Source organism: Pogona vitticeps, chromosome 1 (genome assembly GCF_051106095.1).
Source record: "Pogona vitticeps strain Pit_001003342236 chromosome 1, PviZW2.1, whole genome shotgun sequence".
Classification (NCBI taxonomy): Eukaryota; Metazoa; Chordata; class Lepidosauria; order Squamata; family Agamidae; genus Pogona; species Pogona vitticeps.
This window is the reverse complement of record NC_135783.1, coordinates 291,328,604-291,347,867: the sequence shown is the minus strand read 5'-3', so window position 1 is coordinate 291,347,867 and position 19,264 is coordinate 291,328,604. Positions and strand designations below refer to the sequence as shown.

The 19,264-nt window shown below is 43.2% G+C and overlaps 1 protein-coding gene across 7 annotated transcripts in view; it reads right to left on the bottom strand.

The window, feature by feature from the left end:
• The window catches only part of DGKZ (diacylglycerol kinase zeta), a 142,123-nt gene that overhangs the window by 103,823 nt on the left and 19,036 nt on the right, over positions 1 to 19,264 (bottom strand). For 2 of the 7 annotated variants that reach the window (XM_020798721.3, XM_020798752.3), the window contains exon 1: positions 2,137 to 2,467. The exons of 2 other annotated variants lie outside the window; for them this stretch is intronic. In XM_020798721.3, coding sequence (XP_020654380.3) covers positions 2,137 to 2,330 — 194 coding nt within the window. In that variant the 5' untranslated portion in view covers positions 2,331 to 2,467. Of the gene's footprint in view, positions 1 to 2,087; positions 2,107 to 2,136; positions 2,468 to 16,977; positions 17,166 to 19,264 lie in introns of those variants that run through there. 3 more of the 7 variants (XM_020798758.3, XM_020798776.3, XM_020798792.3) reach the window with 3 other exon arrangements.

Genomic DNA, 19,264 nt, shown 5'->3' with positions numbered 1-19,264 from the left:
GGGCATGAGTAAGCACATGAAACATCTGTAACCTGATGAAAAAGAGTGCTTCAGCTCATCCCGTGACGCACTGTTACATGACTGCTCCAGCACATGAATCCTATTGTTCTGACATATCCTGCCATTTACCTAGAAGGTTCCAAGAAATTATATGGAAGTATCAGAATCCTTTGAGGACACCAATTTTTCCTGCTATATTATGCAGGGCTTGAAGACGTACAATAGCATCTATCAAAAAGACAGTCTTAAAGGAAAATGAGAATAGCCTTTCTGAAGAAGCAACTGAACAGGACATGATTTTCTCTTGGGGACACCTCCCCTCAGAGTCATGCAGGCACAGATATTTTCTGCTTCTCTGTTTCTTCTGGTACTGTGAAGGGGTACCTTTAGCTTTCCAGATGCTGGGGATACACCTCCATAACCCCTTAACGTAGGATATGATGACTAGAGCGGTGTGAACTGAAGTTTGAACATACGAGGGCCATCCCTGTTCTAGGACATCATCTTGCTTTCCTGCCCACATCACAAAAGCAACAAAATGCCTTCTGGCAACTGAGGGACTAACCAGTCTTATTTCACATAATCTTCCATGGACGATAAGCCACTTCTTTAGAAGCACTGAAGGAAATGGTCTCCAATTGAAAAAACATACTCCAAATAAAGCTTGTTAGCTTGAATGCTGCCATAGGACACTCTGCTCCTTTCACTGCAATAGACTGAAACACAACTCTGTGTCTGTGTGTTCTGTGCCATCAAGTTGGAATCGACGTATAGTGACCCTAATAGAGCTTTTAAGGTAAGTGAGATATTTAATGAGTGAGTTTGCCAGTTCGAACCCTGTTTTCTAGAGTCCCAGTCCGTCACTCTATCCACTACATGACACTGAGAAACACAACTACCTTCTTGAACATGCCTGCACAGAGGAACCATAATTTTACACAGTCTCTTGTCTCTGTAACTTTGTGTGTGTGATGTGTCATCAAACTGGGACTGTTATGGGAACCCTAAAAGGGCTTCCAATATATGCAAAATATTTAAGGAGTGATTTACCATTGCCATCCTGCAGTGAGTTTCCATGGCTGAGCAGGTATTTGAATGCAGGCTTGCTAAATCCCAGTCCAACACTCTATCCATTACAATGCAGGGGATCACTACAAAGCTTTCTCTTTGTATCCTTTCCTTGTTATGATATACTTAGCATGTTGATTGACTGATTTAGCCAACAGACTATTTGATGTAGATAAATTTTCTTTTGATCTGCAGAAAGGCTGATTCCCACTTAAAAAACAGCTCTTACGTTGTCTTTCAATGACATAAGATGCCTCTTTGCTCATTGTTCTTAGCTTTAAATATTATATTTTAATGATGTTGACCGCCATTGTATACTCATTGTTTTCAACTTGAAATATTGTTTTTCAATGTTGTAAGCCACCCTGGGTCCTTTTCAAGGAGGAAGGCGGGGTAAAATATTTTAAATAAATAAATAAATAATAAGCTTCCCCCCCCTTCAAAAAACTGTTAAGGAAGGAGCATTGTTCTTGCCAACAAGTACTGTATAAACTGTTTCATTTGCCTACTTGAACTTAAGTATTCTCCACTGGGGGGAAAAAATCTGAGCTGAAAATTATTGGAATAAGCCATGCCCTGATCCTGAACTTAATAATAATTAAGTAAAAGATTCAGATACCTCGAATATATAGAACCAAGAGGTAAGAACAATAACAGAAAGCATCTTCCTCTACCTACATAAGCTTATACAGTACCTGTCCACAATTTCCCGTTTCTTCGCAATACCTATCAGCTCAGATCCTGCATTCAAATCCGTGAAGCACCGTACTCAAAAAGAAGAAGTGTCGGGTAGAAGAAGCAAATAGGAGTCCATTCCGACGACAAGCGAAGCACAATCCTTGAACCCAGGAAAGTGATGCGACTAACCCGAGGTACGCGATCTTCGCTCGGCGCCCCGGACCGAAGAAAAGGGCCCTTCGGCGCCATCCAGGAACCGAGAACCCTAATATTTTTTCGTCCCCGGAATCACCTGCTCTTCCTATCCCCCACGGGGAGGGGAAGGGGTATAGTATACTCACTATAGTACTGCCCTTCTTTACCGCGTGGATCTCGCCCCCTCTTTCTCACCTGCGCCCGAAGATCTTCAGCCCGAACCTCTTCTTGCTGTGCCTTCGCCCCAGGGCGGGAGCTTTCTCGGGCTCCGGACACACGGAGGTCTCCGAACTCGCCGAGGATGGGGAACTGGAGCAGGCGGCGGCGGCGGCGGCGTCACCCCCGCCGCCTCCCCCCAAGGCAGGTCCTTTGCCCTCCGGAGGCTCCATATCCTGCCGGCTGTGCTCCTCTCAACCGCCCGGGAAAGCGCCCGTCATGCCCGCGGGGCGAGAGGGCGGCGAGCCGTCCCAGGAGGCAGCGACCGACTCTTGCCGGAGCCCATGGAGTCCTTGCCCTGGACTAGACAGGAGGAAGCACGACGACAGGATTATGGCCCGGGTGGCTTAATCCCGAACGATTCCCCAAAAGGAAGCGGGGGCTGCAAAACCGGGAGCGCAAGAGCCCAGCCTGCCCCCCCCGCCGCGCCCCGTGGTGCATTGCCCGGCTGGGTCCCAGCTGCTGCGATCGACAGCGCGCCCCGTCGGGAAATTAGAGCCGTGCAGGAAGTGTCAAGACAGAACAAGGTAAACGCCTGAGGACCCCGGATAGTTGTCCGGGACGCTGCCTCCTCGGAGCAGCCCAGCCGACCCGAGCGAAAGGCGCGCCGACGGCGCCATCTGCCGGTCCCAGGCACACCTTGCAAGAAGCTGGCCCGGCCACCGCTCGCTAGCTGGGGCCCGGCGAGAGTCACTGACAGCGACAACAAGCTCAGGGAGGAGATGGTTTGGACTCTAGTTTGACGCGCCCGTCCTCTGAAGATGCCGGCCACAGAGACTGGCCAAGCTTTAGGAAGAGCAACCTGCAGAACACGGCCAAAGAGCCCGAAAAACCCACAACCACCATCAGATCCTGGCCCTGAAAGCCTTCAGGGAGGAGGCTTATCACGAGCAGAAGCCAACGCTGCACTACGAAAAGGGCAGGTTGCAGGTCAGCGGGGCAGAGCTGCAACTCAGAGACGAAGCGCTCTTGTGTACTGTATCTGGGATACTGTTGTTGTTGTTGTTTAGACCCCCATGGACCAGAGCATGCCAGGCCCTCCTGTCTTGCACTGCCTCCCAGAGTTGTGTCAATTTCATGTTGGTTGCTTCGCAGACACTGTCCAGCCATCTCATCCTCTGTTGTCCCCTTCTCCTCTTGCCTTCACACTTTCCCAACATCAGGGTCTTTTCCAGGGAGATTTCTCTTCTCATGAGATGGCCAAAGTATTGGAGCCTCAGCTTCAGGATCTGTCCTTCCAGTGAGCACTCAGGCTTGATTTCCTTTAGAATGGATACCCTAATTGGTCCTAGAAGGCTGGGGCGCTGGTCGAGCGCTCTAAACAGCTGAATTTGTCAGACTGGGCGGAATACATCTGTGTGGGTGAAAATAAACGCCTGCTTCGGTGTTCAAGTTTCTATGTGGCAAGGCACACGCATTTTGCACTTCACAACGCGGCTGCTTTTGGAAGAGAATGTTTGCAAATTAACTGCAGTATCTCAAAACCACACACCTGCAGCGGGCGAATAAGTGGCAATATATATATGGAAGGTAAACTATGAAATGAAGGAAATCTGTGAAACAGAAAATGAACCTCCATTATCTTTTGCTCAAAAAGACCAGCTTTAGACCTTCAGGGCTTTGGAGTTCTACGGATTGCACACAAGTAAACGTACTCAGCAAATGAGTAACAGTTGATTGCCTGCTGAAATAGCTGACCCCTATAAAACAGAATAAACTAATTGAGATTTCCCCCTGGCCTGAATGATTTAATTTGCAGCTTGTTGGCAGCGGTGTTGTTTAGTCAAATTGCATGTATCTTTGGTAAGGGTAATTGGGCATTTGAGGTACATGAGATTTTCAAGGAGAGGTTTCCCATTGCTTTTCCCCTTATGAGTTTCCATGCCTTCAGTTTACTATCTGCTAATTCACACTAACTCTCAATAGATGGTATTAGTGGAAACTAATGATGTTGAATGTCTATTTGTTGTATTTCCCTGAAACTGCAAAGTAGAATGCCTTCCAGATATCATTCATGTGCTCAGGTTTCAGTTAGACGTCTGTAGAATTTTGAGCATACAAGCAAGAGGGCAAATTCCTGCTAGACTAGGTTTCACAATTACACGACTTCTGTTTTGGTTATTTGACTGCTTCTCCACATTAGGTCAGAAAAGTGACTCCTGCACTTTCAGGTTTCCAAGTGGACAGCCAAGCCCTTCTGCAGGATGTTCTTTTCTGGACCCATTGCCACCTCAGTTTTCTGGTTATCTTTCCCAATTGAAGCACAATATTCTGTACATAATGAGAGTTCTCAGCCCCCACTGGGTTGTTTCTCAGACTTTGCTCCTTGACTTTTATTTTAAATATCTGCAAATCTCAGAGCAATAGAGCAAGCAGGCTGATATCTCATTCCTGATTCTCAGTGGTTCTTCTTCGGCACCATTTCTGTTGGCATTCACCAGTTTATTTCAACATTGCACAGCATGATGAAATTCACACTACCATTTCTTTAAAATTTTTGCCAGAATCCTATTGTTATTTCCCTGTCCCTGGAGATGTAAATTAATTAAGGGAACTAGGTGTTCCAGTAACATCTCTTTCTCTTATCTTGAGCAGGAGCCTTGTCATTTCCTCTTCAATTCTGTTAGCAGCAGAGGGAGCTCTTTCTCCCTTTGTGAGAAAACAGAGGTGAGGTAAGAGTTCAACGGGAGACTTGGTGGCGTTGTGGGTTAAACCACAGAAGCCTCTATGCTGCAGGGTCAGAAGACCAGCAGGCGTAAGATTGTATCTGTTGCTTGTCCCAGCTCCTGCTAACCTAGCAGTTCGAAAGCATGTAAATGCAAGTAGATAAATAGGTACCACCACGGTGGGCAGGTAACAGCGTTCCATGTCTAGTCGCGCTGGCCACGTGACCATGGAAACTGTCTATGGACAAACGCTGGCTCTACAGCTTGGAGACGGGGATGAGCACCGTGCCCTAGAGTCGGACACGACTGGACTAAATGTCAAGGGGAACCTTAGGTGTTCAACAGGTCTGCCTTCTCTCTGTTGCCCCTACTCCCTCCACTCTGCAGCAGACTTAGCACTTCCTTTTGCTTTGTACATAGCTCTTTTTGTTGTTGTTGTTGTTATATTTTATCTCTGTTGCAACTCTGAGCATTAGCCTTCCTAACCTTCTCTCTGCAAATATGGGCTATAGGGTGGATTTGATTTAAATCACAATTTTAAAAATAAGATTTTTAATAATATAAATCAAAAAATGATTTTTAAAAAAAATTTAAATCATGATTTAAATAGTGATTTAAATCAATTTGATTAAAAAATTGATTTTTATCCACCCAGATTGGTTACCTCTTTGAAATATTCCTTGGTGATTTGCCCCTCCTTCCACTTCCTATATATGTCCCTGTTAAACTGTAGTTGATCTGAAAACTTTTTATGCAGCCACACTGGTTTGTTTAGACATCTCCCACATTTATTCCTCATAAGGGTCTTAGGAGCCTTTGTTGGCATATTCCCTATATGAACCTTCTTGTTCATCAAAGGAGGTCCTCCTCTTAGTCCCATTGCCAGTGGAGGCACAGTTGATGAAAACATGAGGGAGGGCCTTCTCTGTGATGGCTCCCAAATTATACAATGCTCTCCCTCAGGCGGTCAAGTTGACCCCCTCCCTTTTATCCTTCTGCCAACTGCAGAACATCGTAAGAACTTAAGAACATAAGAAGAGCCCTGCTGGATCAGGCCCATCTAGTCCAGCTTCCTGTATCTAACAGTGGCCTACCAGGTGCCTCTGGGAGCACACGAGACAACTAGATATCTGTCTCCTGATACCCCTCCCCTCCATCTGGCATTTTAAAGTACCTTCCTTTTAAGCCTGTACCTTCCTTTTAAGCCTGGAGATTATACATCCCCATCATGGCTTGTAACCTACAATGGACTTTTCCTCCAGAAATCTGTCCAATGTCCTTTTAAAGGCATCTAGGCCAGATGCCATCACCACATCTTGTGGTAAGGAGTTCCACAGACTAACAACACGGTAGGTAAATAAATCTTTTCTTTTGTCTGTTCTCACTCTCCCAACGATCAATTGGAGTGGATGTCCCCTGGTTCTGGTATTGCATGAGAGGGAAAAGAGATTCCCTCTATCCACTTTATCCATCCCCTGCATAATTTTATAGGTCTCAATCATGTCCCTCTTCAGGTGGCTTTTCTCTTGACTAAAGAGCCCCAAACACTGTTGCCTTTCCTCATAAGGGAGGTGCCTCAACCCAGTCATCATTTTAGTCACTCTCTTCTGTACCTTTTCCAGTTCCATGATGTCTTTTTTGAGGCACACCAATCAGAACTGTACACATTCAATACATATGTACATCCAATTACAGTTGTGCCCCGCTAGACGATTACCCCACTCTACGATGAATCCACTTTACGTTGATGTTTTTGCGATCGCTTTTTTTTTTTTTTTTTGCTGTGTGATGATTGGTTCCCTGCCGGCTGAAGAAAATGGCCCCCTGCTGTTTTCTAGGACAGATTCCTCGCTTTACAGGCACCGAAAATGGCCACTGTATGGAGGCTCTTCGCTGGACGAGCAGGTATTCAGCCCGTTAGAACGCATTGAACGGTTTTCAATGTGTTTCAATGGGTTTTTTATTTTGTTTGACGATGTTTTTGCTCTACAGCGATTTCGCTGGAACGAATTAATATCGTCAAGCGAGGCATCACTGTATACAGTCTGATTCCTGTATTGGTACCTAATGATGTTGCTATATAGTTGTCTCTACTGTTGCCTAAGGCATATATTTGCAGTGAACAAATTACTGCCATCACAGAATCCAGTAAGTCTCTTTCCAGTTCTGCTTTCTAGATAATATGTTCCAATAACGTTTTTTATTTCCTATTTTTGCATTCCAATCATGTATGCTTAATCAGCATATACCGTTCTTATGTGTGATCAGTTTTTTTAACACCTACAAAATAGTGTTCACTTTCTACTTTAACATCATTATTTGGAACATAGACTTGAATAATTATTATTTTGATGGGCTTCCATAAAATCTGATTGATTTTTAATAGGTCAAACTTTACATTATAGCCCCTTCCTGCTTGTGCTATGTCCTGCCTTACTGTTAGACCCACATCATTTCTTTTGTTTAGGATTTCCAGAATAAAGCATCTTGTTGTTGTTCTGTGCCAATAAGTTGACTATGTACAAGCAATCACCAAAATATCTTGACCTCAGCAGCTTGCTCAGCTCTTGCAAACTCAAGCCTGTGGCTTTCTTGATAGAGTCAATCCATCTCATATTTGATTGCCTTGTTTTCCTTCTGTGTTCCGCTTTTCTCAGCATTATTGTCTTTTCTAGTGAATCTTGTCTCCTCATGATGTATCCGAAGTAGGACAGTTTCAGTTTCATTATTTTTGCCTCCAGAGATAGTTTAGACTTAATTCGATCTAGGATCCACTGGTTTGTCCCTTTGGCAGTCCAGGGTATCCACAAACCTCTCCTCTAGCACCATATTCCAAATGAATCAAAACCCTATGATAAGACAGTCCAAAATGAAAGTACCCAACAATTGTCTAATTGAAGATGTTCTATTCCAATTCATATCAAATGTTAAAATATTTAAACATCCCATTCCTTGTTTTAGGATTTCAACCTTACCTTGATTGATACCTTTCATGTTCCATGTTCTAATTCATGCATTGTAAAGCTTCAGATTTCCTTTCACATCTGACAAATCAGCCATTGAGTGTTCTTCCAGTTTTAATCTGATTGCCTCATTGAGAATAATACTATATACAGTGGTGCCTCGCATTACGACGTTAATTCGTTTCAGCAAAACAGCTGAAAAAGTTCAATGTGTTCCAATGGGCTGGAAACTCACCGTCCAGTGAAGATCCTCCATAGGGCAGCCATTTTCAGTGCCTGTGCAGCGATGAATCCGTCCCAGAAAACAGCGGGGAGCCATTTTATCTACCCAGGGGCCATTTTGAAACCGCTGATCAGCTGTGCGAAAGTCATCATTTTGCGAAGAATCGGTTCCCGAAGTGAAACAAGTCCATTCAGATCATTATTTTGCGATCGCAAAAACGTCGTCGTAATGCGGTTTCATCATAATGCGGGGCAATCGTAAAGCAGGGCACGACTGTATATGTATCCGTTGTACTTTCCTTGTAGTTGATAGAATGCCTTCTAGCTTGGGCGTCTCATCTGCCAGCACTAATATTTGCTTCATTCTGTATTGTCTCATGGGGTTTTTGAACTATGAGATATTCAGAATGCTTTACTGTATATACAGGAAGAGCGAGTAATACTGATTTTTGACAAATCTTCATTCCATGCATAGGCCTATTGCCTAGCACGCTCCTCTGCTTTTGTTCTAGAATGAGTTACGTTAAAGTTAATAAGCTCCTGTTCATGCAGAGCAGTGGTTCTGAACCTTGGGTAGCCCATGTGTTCTTGGACTGCACTTCCCAGAAGTCCTCACCACCAGCTGTGCTGGCCAGGGTTTTTGGAAGTTGCAGTCCAATAACACCCGGGTTACCCTAGGTTCGGAACCACTGATGCAGAGTACAGTGGTGCCCCGCATAGCGACGTTAATCCGTTCTGGATTAATTGTCGCGATGCAAAAACATCGCTAAACGGATTGAAAAACCCCATAGGAATGCATTAAACTTAGTTTAATGTGTTCCTATGGGGCCCAAAATCACCGTTCAGCGAAGTTCCTCCATAGCGCCGCCATTTTCGCGCCCTCGGTAAGCGAGTGCAGGGCGCGAAAACACTTGTGGTGGCCATTTTGGGCACTCGGCAGCCATTTTGGAACCGCCAATCAGCTGTTGTAAAAACATCGCAATGTGAAGATCGGTAAGCGAAACGCTTACCGATCATTGCAATGCGAGTTTCTGCCTATCTAAATGTCACAATGTGATCGCTTTTGCGATCGCAAATGCGACATCGCTATGTGGATTCATCGTTAAACAGTGCGCTCGTTAAGCGAGGCACCACTGTACTAAAAATTGATTGGTTCATTGCTTTTCATAAGCAGCTTGGCTTTCACCAGCAATTATAACAAGAACATGAATGTTTTTACCCTTGAGTCTCTACGTGCTTTGAGCCTCTGAGTTAACCATTGTAATTTTTGTTGAAATATTCAACTGCAGCTGCTGGAATGTTTTGACTATCTTTTAAGTCCATTGGCAGATAATATAATAAACAATGTCCCTTACTATTGCTAGTAGAAAAAAATAGAATAATGCTTCTCATTATTTGGAAATATATATGCACAAGCAAGTCAATTCTGACTTCTGGCAACCCTTTTAGGGTTTTCTAGTTATAGCGTATTCAGAGTATTCAGAAATGGTTTACCATTCTCTTTTTCTGGGGGGTGCCCTGGGACTGCACAGCTTGCCTAAGGTCACACAGGTTAGCAATTCCAGAATGCATAATAGGGAACTGAACTTTCCACCTATAGCTCCTCAATTAGATACCTAACTCACTGAGCTATCCAGCCAGATTCTTTTTTATAACTTAGGTCAAAAGTCAACTCCATAGTTTCAACAAACATGATTCTAGAAAAAAAGCCAGCTTGAAGTTATTGGTTTCATTAGATGCCTTATAACTTGATAATATACTCAAAATGTTTGAAGCAGTAAAATGTTTAACATTTATGAACAGAAACTCATTGATTGTTTTTAAAAAATAACAGAAACACTGACAAAGTAGGTAGTACTTATGGTCTTAATGGCTGAAGTGAAATAAAATGCACTGATAGTATTGATTACAAAATGGTATTTATGTGGCTGAATTAGTGAGATATAGGAGAAGGGAGAAACAACACGGACAACAGCTAAAGTGATTTGTGCTAAATGGTTGAGTGAGAACTTCACAATGTTTGATGTACTGTATGTCAAAGTTATAATTGCCCAAAACTATAAATTATATTCTTTACATTTTAGAATGTTTTTACATTTTATCTTTTTCTGATCACAATATTTTACATTTTTGAGTGATCTTTTTAGTATATGATTAATAAAAATATGTAGAATAGTATCAGTTTGGCTGATTCAGTTTTCTACTCAGAAATTGTAGAATAAAAGGACTATATGTCTGAAGTGGGAATTAATTCACAATGAGTTATATGAGTTATATGTGCCTGAAACATTTATACAAGGATATCAATATGAATTTTCATTTTAAAGGGCTAGGAACTGAGTTCCATGCAAACAACAAAAAACACCACCACCCCATCACTGAGGAATGAATCTACAAGCTTTCTTCTGATCTTTTAGATTTCACAAGGCAGCAGGCTGCTGATGAGAGTTGAAGATGGAGTGAAGTCTTTGAACAGTTCATAACATTATATTTAGGTCTATCTTCTCTTGGCCCAGGGATAAAATATCAGAAGAACCAGCAAGAATCCAACTACAATTTTTCTAACACTGTTGATTGCTATTCCTGTTTTTTTTTCTATATCCAGGCATTGTCATTTCCAATAAATTTTAGTTTTGTTGTATTTTAGGTACAGTACTTCTGCTAGTTATGCAGAACAAAAATAATAATTTAACAAAAAAAACAACATTTTTATGTAATAAATGGCATTCTTCTGCCTTACAAAAACTTGTTTGACAAAAGGCCAGTAGCATAACAAGTCCCCCCCCCCAGTAGTGCAGTGAGACAAGACAAGAACAATAGAATCAGTGGGTTTTTCCAATCTATTGCTGTATTACACAGCAATATAGAGGCATTATTAGTCACGCCTCTTTGGGATGTGCCAAAGTAGGTACTTATGCATAAAATAGCATTGCACTTCAGTGAGAGTCCTGCAAATGGGACATGGGGGACTGATGGCTGGCTGAATGCTATTAGCAACACTAGCTTAATGAGTCATCATGCCTTCAGTACTTAAGAATCGGACCTATTATTTTTGACCCTATCATGTATTCTAGTTCTTGGTCACGAAATACAGTAGGACTCCCTTATCCTCTGATTCAGTAGTCCATGGTCTGAAAATATTTTTAAATATTTTCAGACCATGGATTATGAGTTCTGTTTAGTGAAAAATACCACATTTTTCCATGTATAAGACCCCCACTTTTCTAACCCAAAATTAAGAAATCAGTATTTTAAATATAAAAAAAGAACACATTTTTATTTAGTAATTAGGTAACATTTACATACCTGTACTGTCATATTATGCATCACACTTTAACTTTATTCGGCTCAGAACGCTCGGACATTATGAGTCCCTGTTGCATCTGAGCACTGCCTACATGCTCCACCTCCAATGAGGTGTGTTCCAGTTGGTTTGTTCGGCATCAGCTGACATCAGTTACATAAGGCTCATGATTGGAGGAAGCTACGTCTCCTGACTATAGGAAGCTAAGCCTCATGATTGGAGGCAGCCTGTATTGGCTGTTTTTGTTGTTTCCTCAGCTTACTTCCATGTATAAGACGACCCTCAATTTTTGGTCTTAAGATTTTAAACAAAAGTATCATCTTATACATGGGAAAATACTGTACAGTACATAGTATAGTCTCTCACCCCCTCTAGTGGCCAGGTCTGGTAATGCATGAGATTTTTTCCCCTTTTCCTTTTACCATGCTACTGTATAGTGGCATTCACTATTATTTGTGGTTTGCAGCATCTACAGGGGGCCTGGAGCCATTTCCTAGTGGATATGGAGTTCCTACTGTAATACATAAATAGAGTTGTTAGGTCTGCAGTGGCAACCACAAATAAAGTTTGGCAAGGGATGTGGCTCTGTGTCTCAGCATATTTATTTATTTATTTATTTATTTATTGGACTTATATACCGCCCCATAGCGCTACAAGCACTCTCCGGGCGGTTTACAATTTTAATTATAAAGGCTACACATTGCCCCCCCAGCAAGCTGGGTACTCATTTTACCGACCTCGGAAGGATGGAAGGCTGAGTCAACCCATATATTGGGTATGTAGACAGTCTTAAGCTCAGTCTCTAGCATCTCCAAGAAGAACTGAGAAAGACTTCTGTATAAAACCTAGGAATGCTTCTTCCATACAGTACAGGCAAGCTTTCCCCAATGTGACATCCTTCACATGTCTTGGACTACAGTTCCTGAGCACTAACCACTACCTGTACTGGATGAGGATGATGGGTTTTTTTTTTGTCCAAAACATCTAGAAAGCAACAGACTGGAGAAAATTGGTATAGATAATGCTGAGCACGAGAAGCAATGTCCTGACTTGACTGATATAAAGCAAATTCTTACATTCCTAGCACTAACACCGGCACAGAAACCTTTGGTACAATGCCACTGTAGGACTAATACAGTTTTTAAAAGCTGCCAGCAATACAGAGAGATAGGGAGCATTTCTTTCAAGCTGGTTTCGAGTTGCATTTGCAATAGGAAATCAGTATTTTAAATATAAAACAGAACACATATAGGGAGAGTGCTCCTGCAACTGCAAGAACCATTCTCACCTATGAAAGTCCCTTGCTAGGTAACAGGTAAAAAATGGATGTTTTTACTTTAGCTTGGTGGATCAGGAGAGATGCCGAGCTACAAACAAATCTAGTGAAAATTTGTGGGCCCTTGAGTATATCAAAATATTAAGAGGAGAGGACAGAATGTGGAGCAAGGGTTGCATGTAGATGCTGTGAAGGATCCAAATAATTCCTAACATCTAGTGGATGGATAGATAGATAGTTGGACAGCTAGATAAATATGAAAAGAATAGTGTGTCTGATTTTAAGATTACAGTAAAATCTTTCAGTTAATTGTTCGCAAAAATATGTTTTCTCAGCATTCAAACTGTAAGTTGTTGACAAGATGTGGTTTCTCATTGAATCATATGTTCTGTTGCTATTTGAGGTACTGCCTGAATTGTATGGATGTTAAACAAATAACTTTTGTTAGTATGCCAATAAAGCAACACTGCCTCCATCTGTGCCTACTAGAGGTGTGCCAAGTGGTTTTTTCACTCTATAAAATGGCCTACATCTGCTTATACCGATTCTGAGGAAGTCCATTCAAAAATTCAAAGGTCTGCGTATCTTATAGGCTTTAACTGGAAGGCCCAAAATGGTTGCAATTTTTCCCCACTTCATTAGACTTAGACAAAATCTGCAATTCAGCAGTCCCTTGGGAGGGGATTGTGCACATGCCAGATTTTAGACAAGGGGTTTGTGGGTTTTCTGGAACACAGGCACATGCCCTGCTAACTTTCAGGGAGAAAGCCTTTTCCATATAGAGCAGTAGCAGTTTCTATGACAATGGCACATGTCACAGCTAGGGAATGCCATTCTGCACAGGAAACAAATACCTGTACAGTGGTGCCTCACAAAGACAATGTTGATTTGTTCCGTGAAAATCGCTGTCTTGTGAAAACATCGTCTTGCGAAATGTGGTTCCCCATTGGAATGCACTGAAATCCAGTTAATGCGTTCCAATGGGGGGAAATCATTGTCTTTCAAAAATCACCCATAGAGAAACTGTTTTGCGAAGTACGGACCCAGCTGTCAAAATCGCTGTCTTGCGAAAAACTGTCCCTAAAAAAACGTTTTGTGAAGCGTGGACTCAGCTGTAAAAATTGTTATCTTGTGGAAAATGGTCCAAGAGAAAAAAAGTCTTGCGAAGCACGGTCCGAAACATCGTCTAGCAAAAATCGCCCATAGGGAAAACCGTTTTGTGAAGCGCTATAGCGATCACAAAAACCCATCATCTTGCGAATTAACCATTTTGCGAGGTAATCGTCTAGCGAGGCACCACTGTATAATGCAACTGTTGTAAATACATTCCACCCCACCCTACAAAACCAAATATCCTTATGTGAATATTTGTGTAACATTCTTCTCCCTACAGTGGAGAAGCACTTTCCCCACATAAAATACATACACATTCACTCCCAATGACATGGAGGTTTTCTGCTGGCAAAGGCCAGGCACTCCACTCCACAGTTGTTAGTGCTAGGCAAACACCTATGATGCATTTTTGTCTTGGAAGAGCACAGCCTGGATGTATACATCAAAAGCTGTTGCCACCAGGCACATAAAGAGTTCTAGTGCAACATCAGAAGTATGCCATGCTCTATATCTACCACAGGGCATAGCTGCTTCACAAGCACTGGCAGAGCATTCAGGTAACGCTCACTCTTTCTTCTCCCTCTCACAAATACTTCACATTTAGGGCAATGACATATGTACTCCAGCTGTCTCTTCTCTACTCCCATGCTGTCCACTAGCTGCAGCCCTACAGGTATAGACTGCATACTGTACATTAATCCATGGAGACCATAAGGTATGGTGGCCACACAAAAAAGACAATAAGGCACATGTGCCTTTTAATAGTTACATAGAAGAGAGAATTTTAGCAAGTGTAGCTTGTGTGACAAACTGTATTTGCATGTAAGTTACATCTGCTGAAATTTTCTCTTACACAAAATCTTTAAAGATACAAAAGCCCTGTCTTTTTTCTTACACAGTCAGTGTACCACGACAGGATCCTGCCCCATGATAATTAGTAACAATGAACAAAATTATCCTGAATTATTCGGGGGGGGGGGTTGCCAATTTACTTTCTCCAGACAGGTTCCTCCACTCTGGCAAGCTCCACGAAAGGCAAGAGAGAAAAAAACTCTTCTTAGTTTTTGCTGAAATCCTGTTCACACAGCTTGGCGCACATAAGCACTGACTTTAATCATCAGCTGCTGGCATGGTGATTTTCAGACAATAAAGTTTCCTTCCCCATGTCATGAGGCTCCCGGGGACTTCACTAGAAGGAAGGGAATTCCCCGGGAGCCTCAGAATCTGAGGAAGGTGGGATTAGGGAACTTTTAATTAAAGATTAAAGTCTGTGGCTGATGACACTATCAGCCTTATGTACACAGAGCTGTGAGAACAGGATTCTAGTGATTAAAGATACTACACCTGCTGTTCTGGTGTCTGCCAAACCACCATATAAGGCATATGTACTGCAGGAATGAGAATTCTGGTAATGCTATACATCTGAGATCTACTCCATCCCCAATGTTATGCAATGAAAACTTTGCCATATAATCTTGCTCATGATTGCTAAAGAATAATAAAGAGGAATCCCCTTCACATCCTCTACTACTATGATCTGAATTCAGCTAGTTGCAGAATGAAATTCTAAAAAAGAGTGAGTAGGGAGCTCAATGCTGCCTGGAGTGAGGGAAAGCAGGTGTTCCATCCTGTCTACCCATGTTCTATCTACTGTAAGAGGACAGGCATGTCAGGACACACAAGTGCTGCTGTCAGAGTGTATGAGACAGTTGTCTAGTTGTAGGAAGAGAGGGGGAAATGAGGCAATAAGACATCCTGGGCCACGATCAGGCAAACAGCAGGGAAGATTGGTGACATGAACAGTTTGCCAGGCTATTGGGCCATAGTACACTTGTCCTGCTTCAATCAGTTTTGCCCAAGTGTGCTTTTAAAATTTGCTGCTGGAAAAAAGAGGCATGGTGAACACCACTAAGGAGCCCATTCCAGTGTTTAGGCACAGCCCCTGTCAAGGCCCTCTCTCAAATCCCCATCAGACATGCCTTAGATCTTGGTGGGGCATGAAAGATGAATTCTAGAATATCTCAAAATTCAGATAGGCTCATATGAGATGAGGTAACCTGGGCCCATTTTTTTTTCCTAGGAATGGCTTTTAAATATAATTTCCAAACAGTGTCAACCTGCAAAGCAATTAAGTACAGTACTCATTATATAGAAAATGCAGTTTTCTCTTGCCACTGCTTTTAAGAGGATTTCCATTTCATTCCCAGATCATTTCACCCAATAGGATGGACTGAATTGTACTCATCATCTCCTTGCCTTGCTCAGACTGCCTCAAAAGAACAAAAACAAACCCCAACTGTGCCCCCAAATGTATAGATATTGTGAAGAGGTTATATTCAGGCATCTTCAGTAGGTTAAGATATATGTAAGGGAAAAAAGATTAAAATAAAGCATGTTAGTAGACTGGGACTTTCGGAGAGGGCCAATCTACGGATGACACTCCCGTGCCATGGCTTATTATACCGGATTACTCTCCAATGCTGTTTTTCAAGCTTTCACATCCTTGGGATTCTGAAAGTGGAAAGCTGTGCCCAAGTCCAGTGTGTTCTCTCACTCAATATGCACACTATTTGCACTCACCAGCGGAAATGTGGACTTCACCTAGGAAACACACCCCCGTTCCCAGGAAGAGAGAGCAGCTGTTCACATCACTCCCTCAACACCACCACCCCACTTTTAATTTTTGCAAAGCAAATAGATTTGACCACTAGCTCCTTCCTCCTCCACCTCCAGTTCTCACACTTCAGGCAGACGCTCACAGAGGGAAACATGCTTGCTGGTAATGTGGTGTGGGTTGGAAAACGAAAGAAGAAACACTCCCTACTTCACCTCTACAACATTTTCAGTCAGAAATAAGGCTGCTCTTTCCCAGTCACGAAAAAGACTTTTCAGCAGAAACGTTTTCAGGCGTCTTGGAACGGTTTTTTTTCCTCCCCCCACTCGCAGGCTGCCCGTTTCCTCTCATTCCAGGACACCCCGCATGTTACTGGAGTCTCCAAATGTGTCAGAGGAGCTCTTTTGGGTGTGAGAAGCCGCCGCCTAGCTGCTTGGTTGCCTGGCCACCCACCCACTCTACAAGCTGCCCCTTGCTTGTTCAGCCCAGGCGCTGCGCGGCCCCAAGGAAGGAAGGGAGAGGAGGGGATATTCCTTGGCAAAGAAGGCCTTTCCCCTCCACAATAGCAGGATGTAAACAACCGCTCTCTCCGAGCGAGAAGCCAGGGCGTCAGCCCAGACGGCCAAAGGAAATCAGCAAAGTCCCGGCCCGGCCAGCAGTACCTTGTAGGGGTGCTTCTCCCTGGGGGGCTGCGCGGGACGTCCCATGACCGGTGCCACCACATCTGCCCGACGGGGCGAGGCAGCAGGTCCTCCTCAGAACACCTCAGGCTCCTCTTCAGGATCCCGCCGGCGCCTTTCCGTCCTTTTTCCCGCCGCTGTGACCGGGTTCCGGAGACATTCCCAGCAGGGCAGTCCCTCGCCCGTTCCCTGCCATCAGTGCTGTCGAGCGGGGGGGCAGTGGCTTTGTTCACATTCTCCCTCCACCCGGTTCCTCTTTTTATGCGCTTCCTGAAAGGGTAGCGGCAGCTAGTAGTCCTGGCCAGTCGCTCGCAGCACCACGCTGTGTGAAACACGCGCAGGCACCCCGAGACACCCCGACCATCAACAGCAACAACTCCAGCCCCGAGCGACGGGCACAGTTTGAGAGACTCTTACTTAGCACAGCGAAGCCTCTGCTCAAACTTGGGCAAGTGGGAACAAGTTCCCGCTCTACAAGTCTCCGAGATGATGGAGGGAAATCTATTTTTTCTCTGGGCAGAAGCTCGACTACAGTGAACCCAAGCAGTTACCTCACAAGCATTGCACGCTGAGAAATGACCACGCAAAACACGCGGGCTACCCTCAGGGGAGGACCCCTTCTAAATTCTACATTTAAGTATTATTTTAATGTATACAAACAAGACACACACTATCCGGGTGCTGGTGCTCACTATATGTGCACATTATTATTGCTGCAGGAGAGTGCTGCAGTGATCCTGTGCTGGGAGAGTGAATCAACGTTCTATAAGGCAATTCTAAAAATGGGGGCAGCCAAATATAAAATCATAGCTTTGAAACAGGGGTTCTGCTCAGCAGTAAATATGGCACAGTTTGAAATCTGGGCAAAGGGTTTTCCAGTTATAAATTTTTAAAAGGGAAAACTGTTCAATGTATTTGCGAAGGCTTTCACGGCCGGGATATAATGGTTGTTGTGGGTTTTTCGGGCTCTTTGGCCGTGTTCTGAAGGTTGTTCTTCCTAACGTTTCAGAGACTGGCGAAACGTTAGGAAGAACAACCTTCAGAACACGGCCAAAGAGCCCAAAAAACCCACAACAACCATCAGAAAACTGTTCCCTACTCTTGAGAAATATCTCCAGATTTAAATATGTGTGTGTGTGTGTGTGTGTGTGTGTGTGTGTGTGTGTGTGCGTGTATGCTGGCAAGTCAATATGACTTCTGGTAATCCTTTCCAGGGTTTGTTTTTTTAAGGTAGAGAATACACAGAATTGGTTTACCATTCCATTCTGGGGGCACACTGAGGCTGTGCAGCTTGCCCACAGTCACATAGGCTAGTTCTATTTGCAGGAGACACAGTGGGGAATCAAACTCCCAATCACTAGTTCCACAGCCAGATACCTAAACTATTACACTATCCAGCCAAAAGATTTAAAATAGATCATATAAATTGAAAAAAACTGATCTAACTTGTCTTGAAAGAAAATGGCTGGCATCACTCCCCTTTTTTTATTTCGAAAGAATACACGCTATATGGGCTGAAATATTGGTCCTCAAAAAACGCCTTTCAAAAAGGAGAAAGAGTAAATTCTTATCACATTGAGACTGCATGGAACAAGCTTCCCAGAAAGAACTTTGAAAGGTACATTTAAAATACATTATTATAGCTTTGTGGGTGGCAATGGGAGATGTTTTTATAGTTTAGGATGGTGGCTCCCAACCCTGGGTATTCTGGATGCTCTTGGACTTTAATTCACAGAAACCCCAGCCAGCACAGTTAGTGGGGAAGGCTTTTGAGGACTGCCATCCAAGAACACTTGGCTTACACAAGGTTGGGAACCCCTGATTTAGGGCAACTAAAGGTCACAGAAACAGAAGCAAGAGACAGTGTTTTTTTGAAGAGTTAAAAAAAAGAGGCTTTCTGTGAAGACAGTAATGAAGTGATGGTCTTCAAGAAAGGGAGATGTTTTGCTATGTATATCCAGATAATTAGCATACAATTTTGTAAGGCATATTCATAGAATTTCTGCATTACAAAAGCTCAGAGCAGTTATGTTTGTCCGAGCCTTGAGTGCCTTCAGTAAACATTGGCTCCAAGTTGTTTCCTGAGTCTTTTCAAACAGCGTGTTTTAATATTTTTGGTGCAATTATATACTTCTCTATTCAGCCCAACTTGTGTTCAATGGGACTTACTTTCAGGTAAGTGAGCTCCATAACCTTCCACAATGCAGTGCTCTCCAGCTGTGTAGAACTACAATTTCCATCTGCCCCAGAAAAAAAAAATCCATTGTCA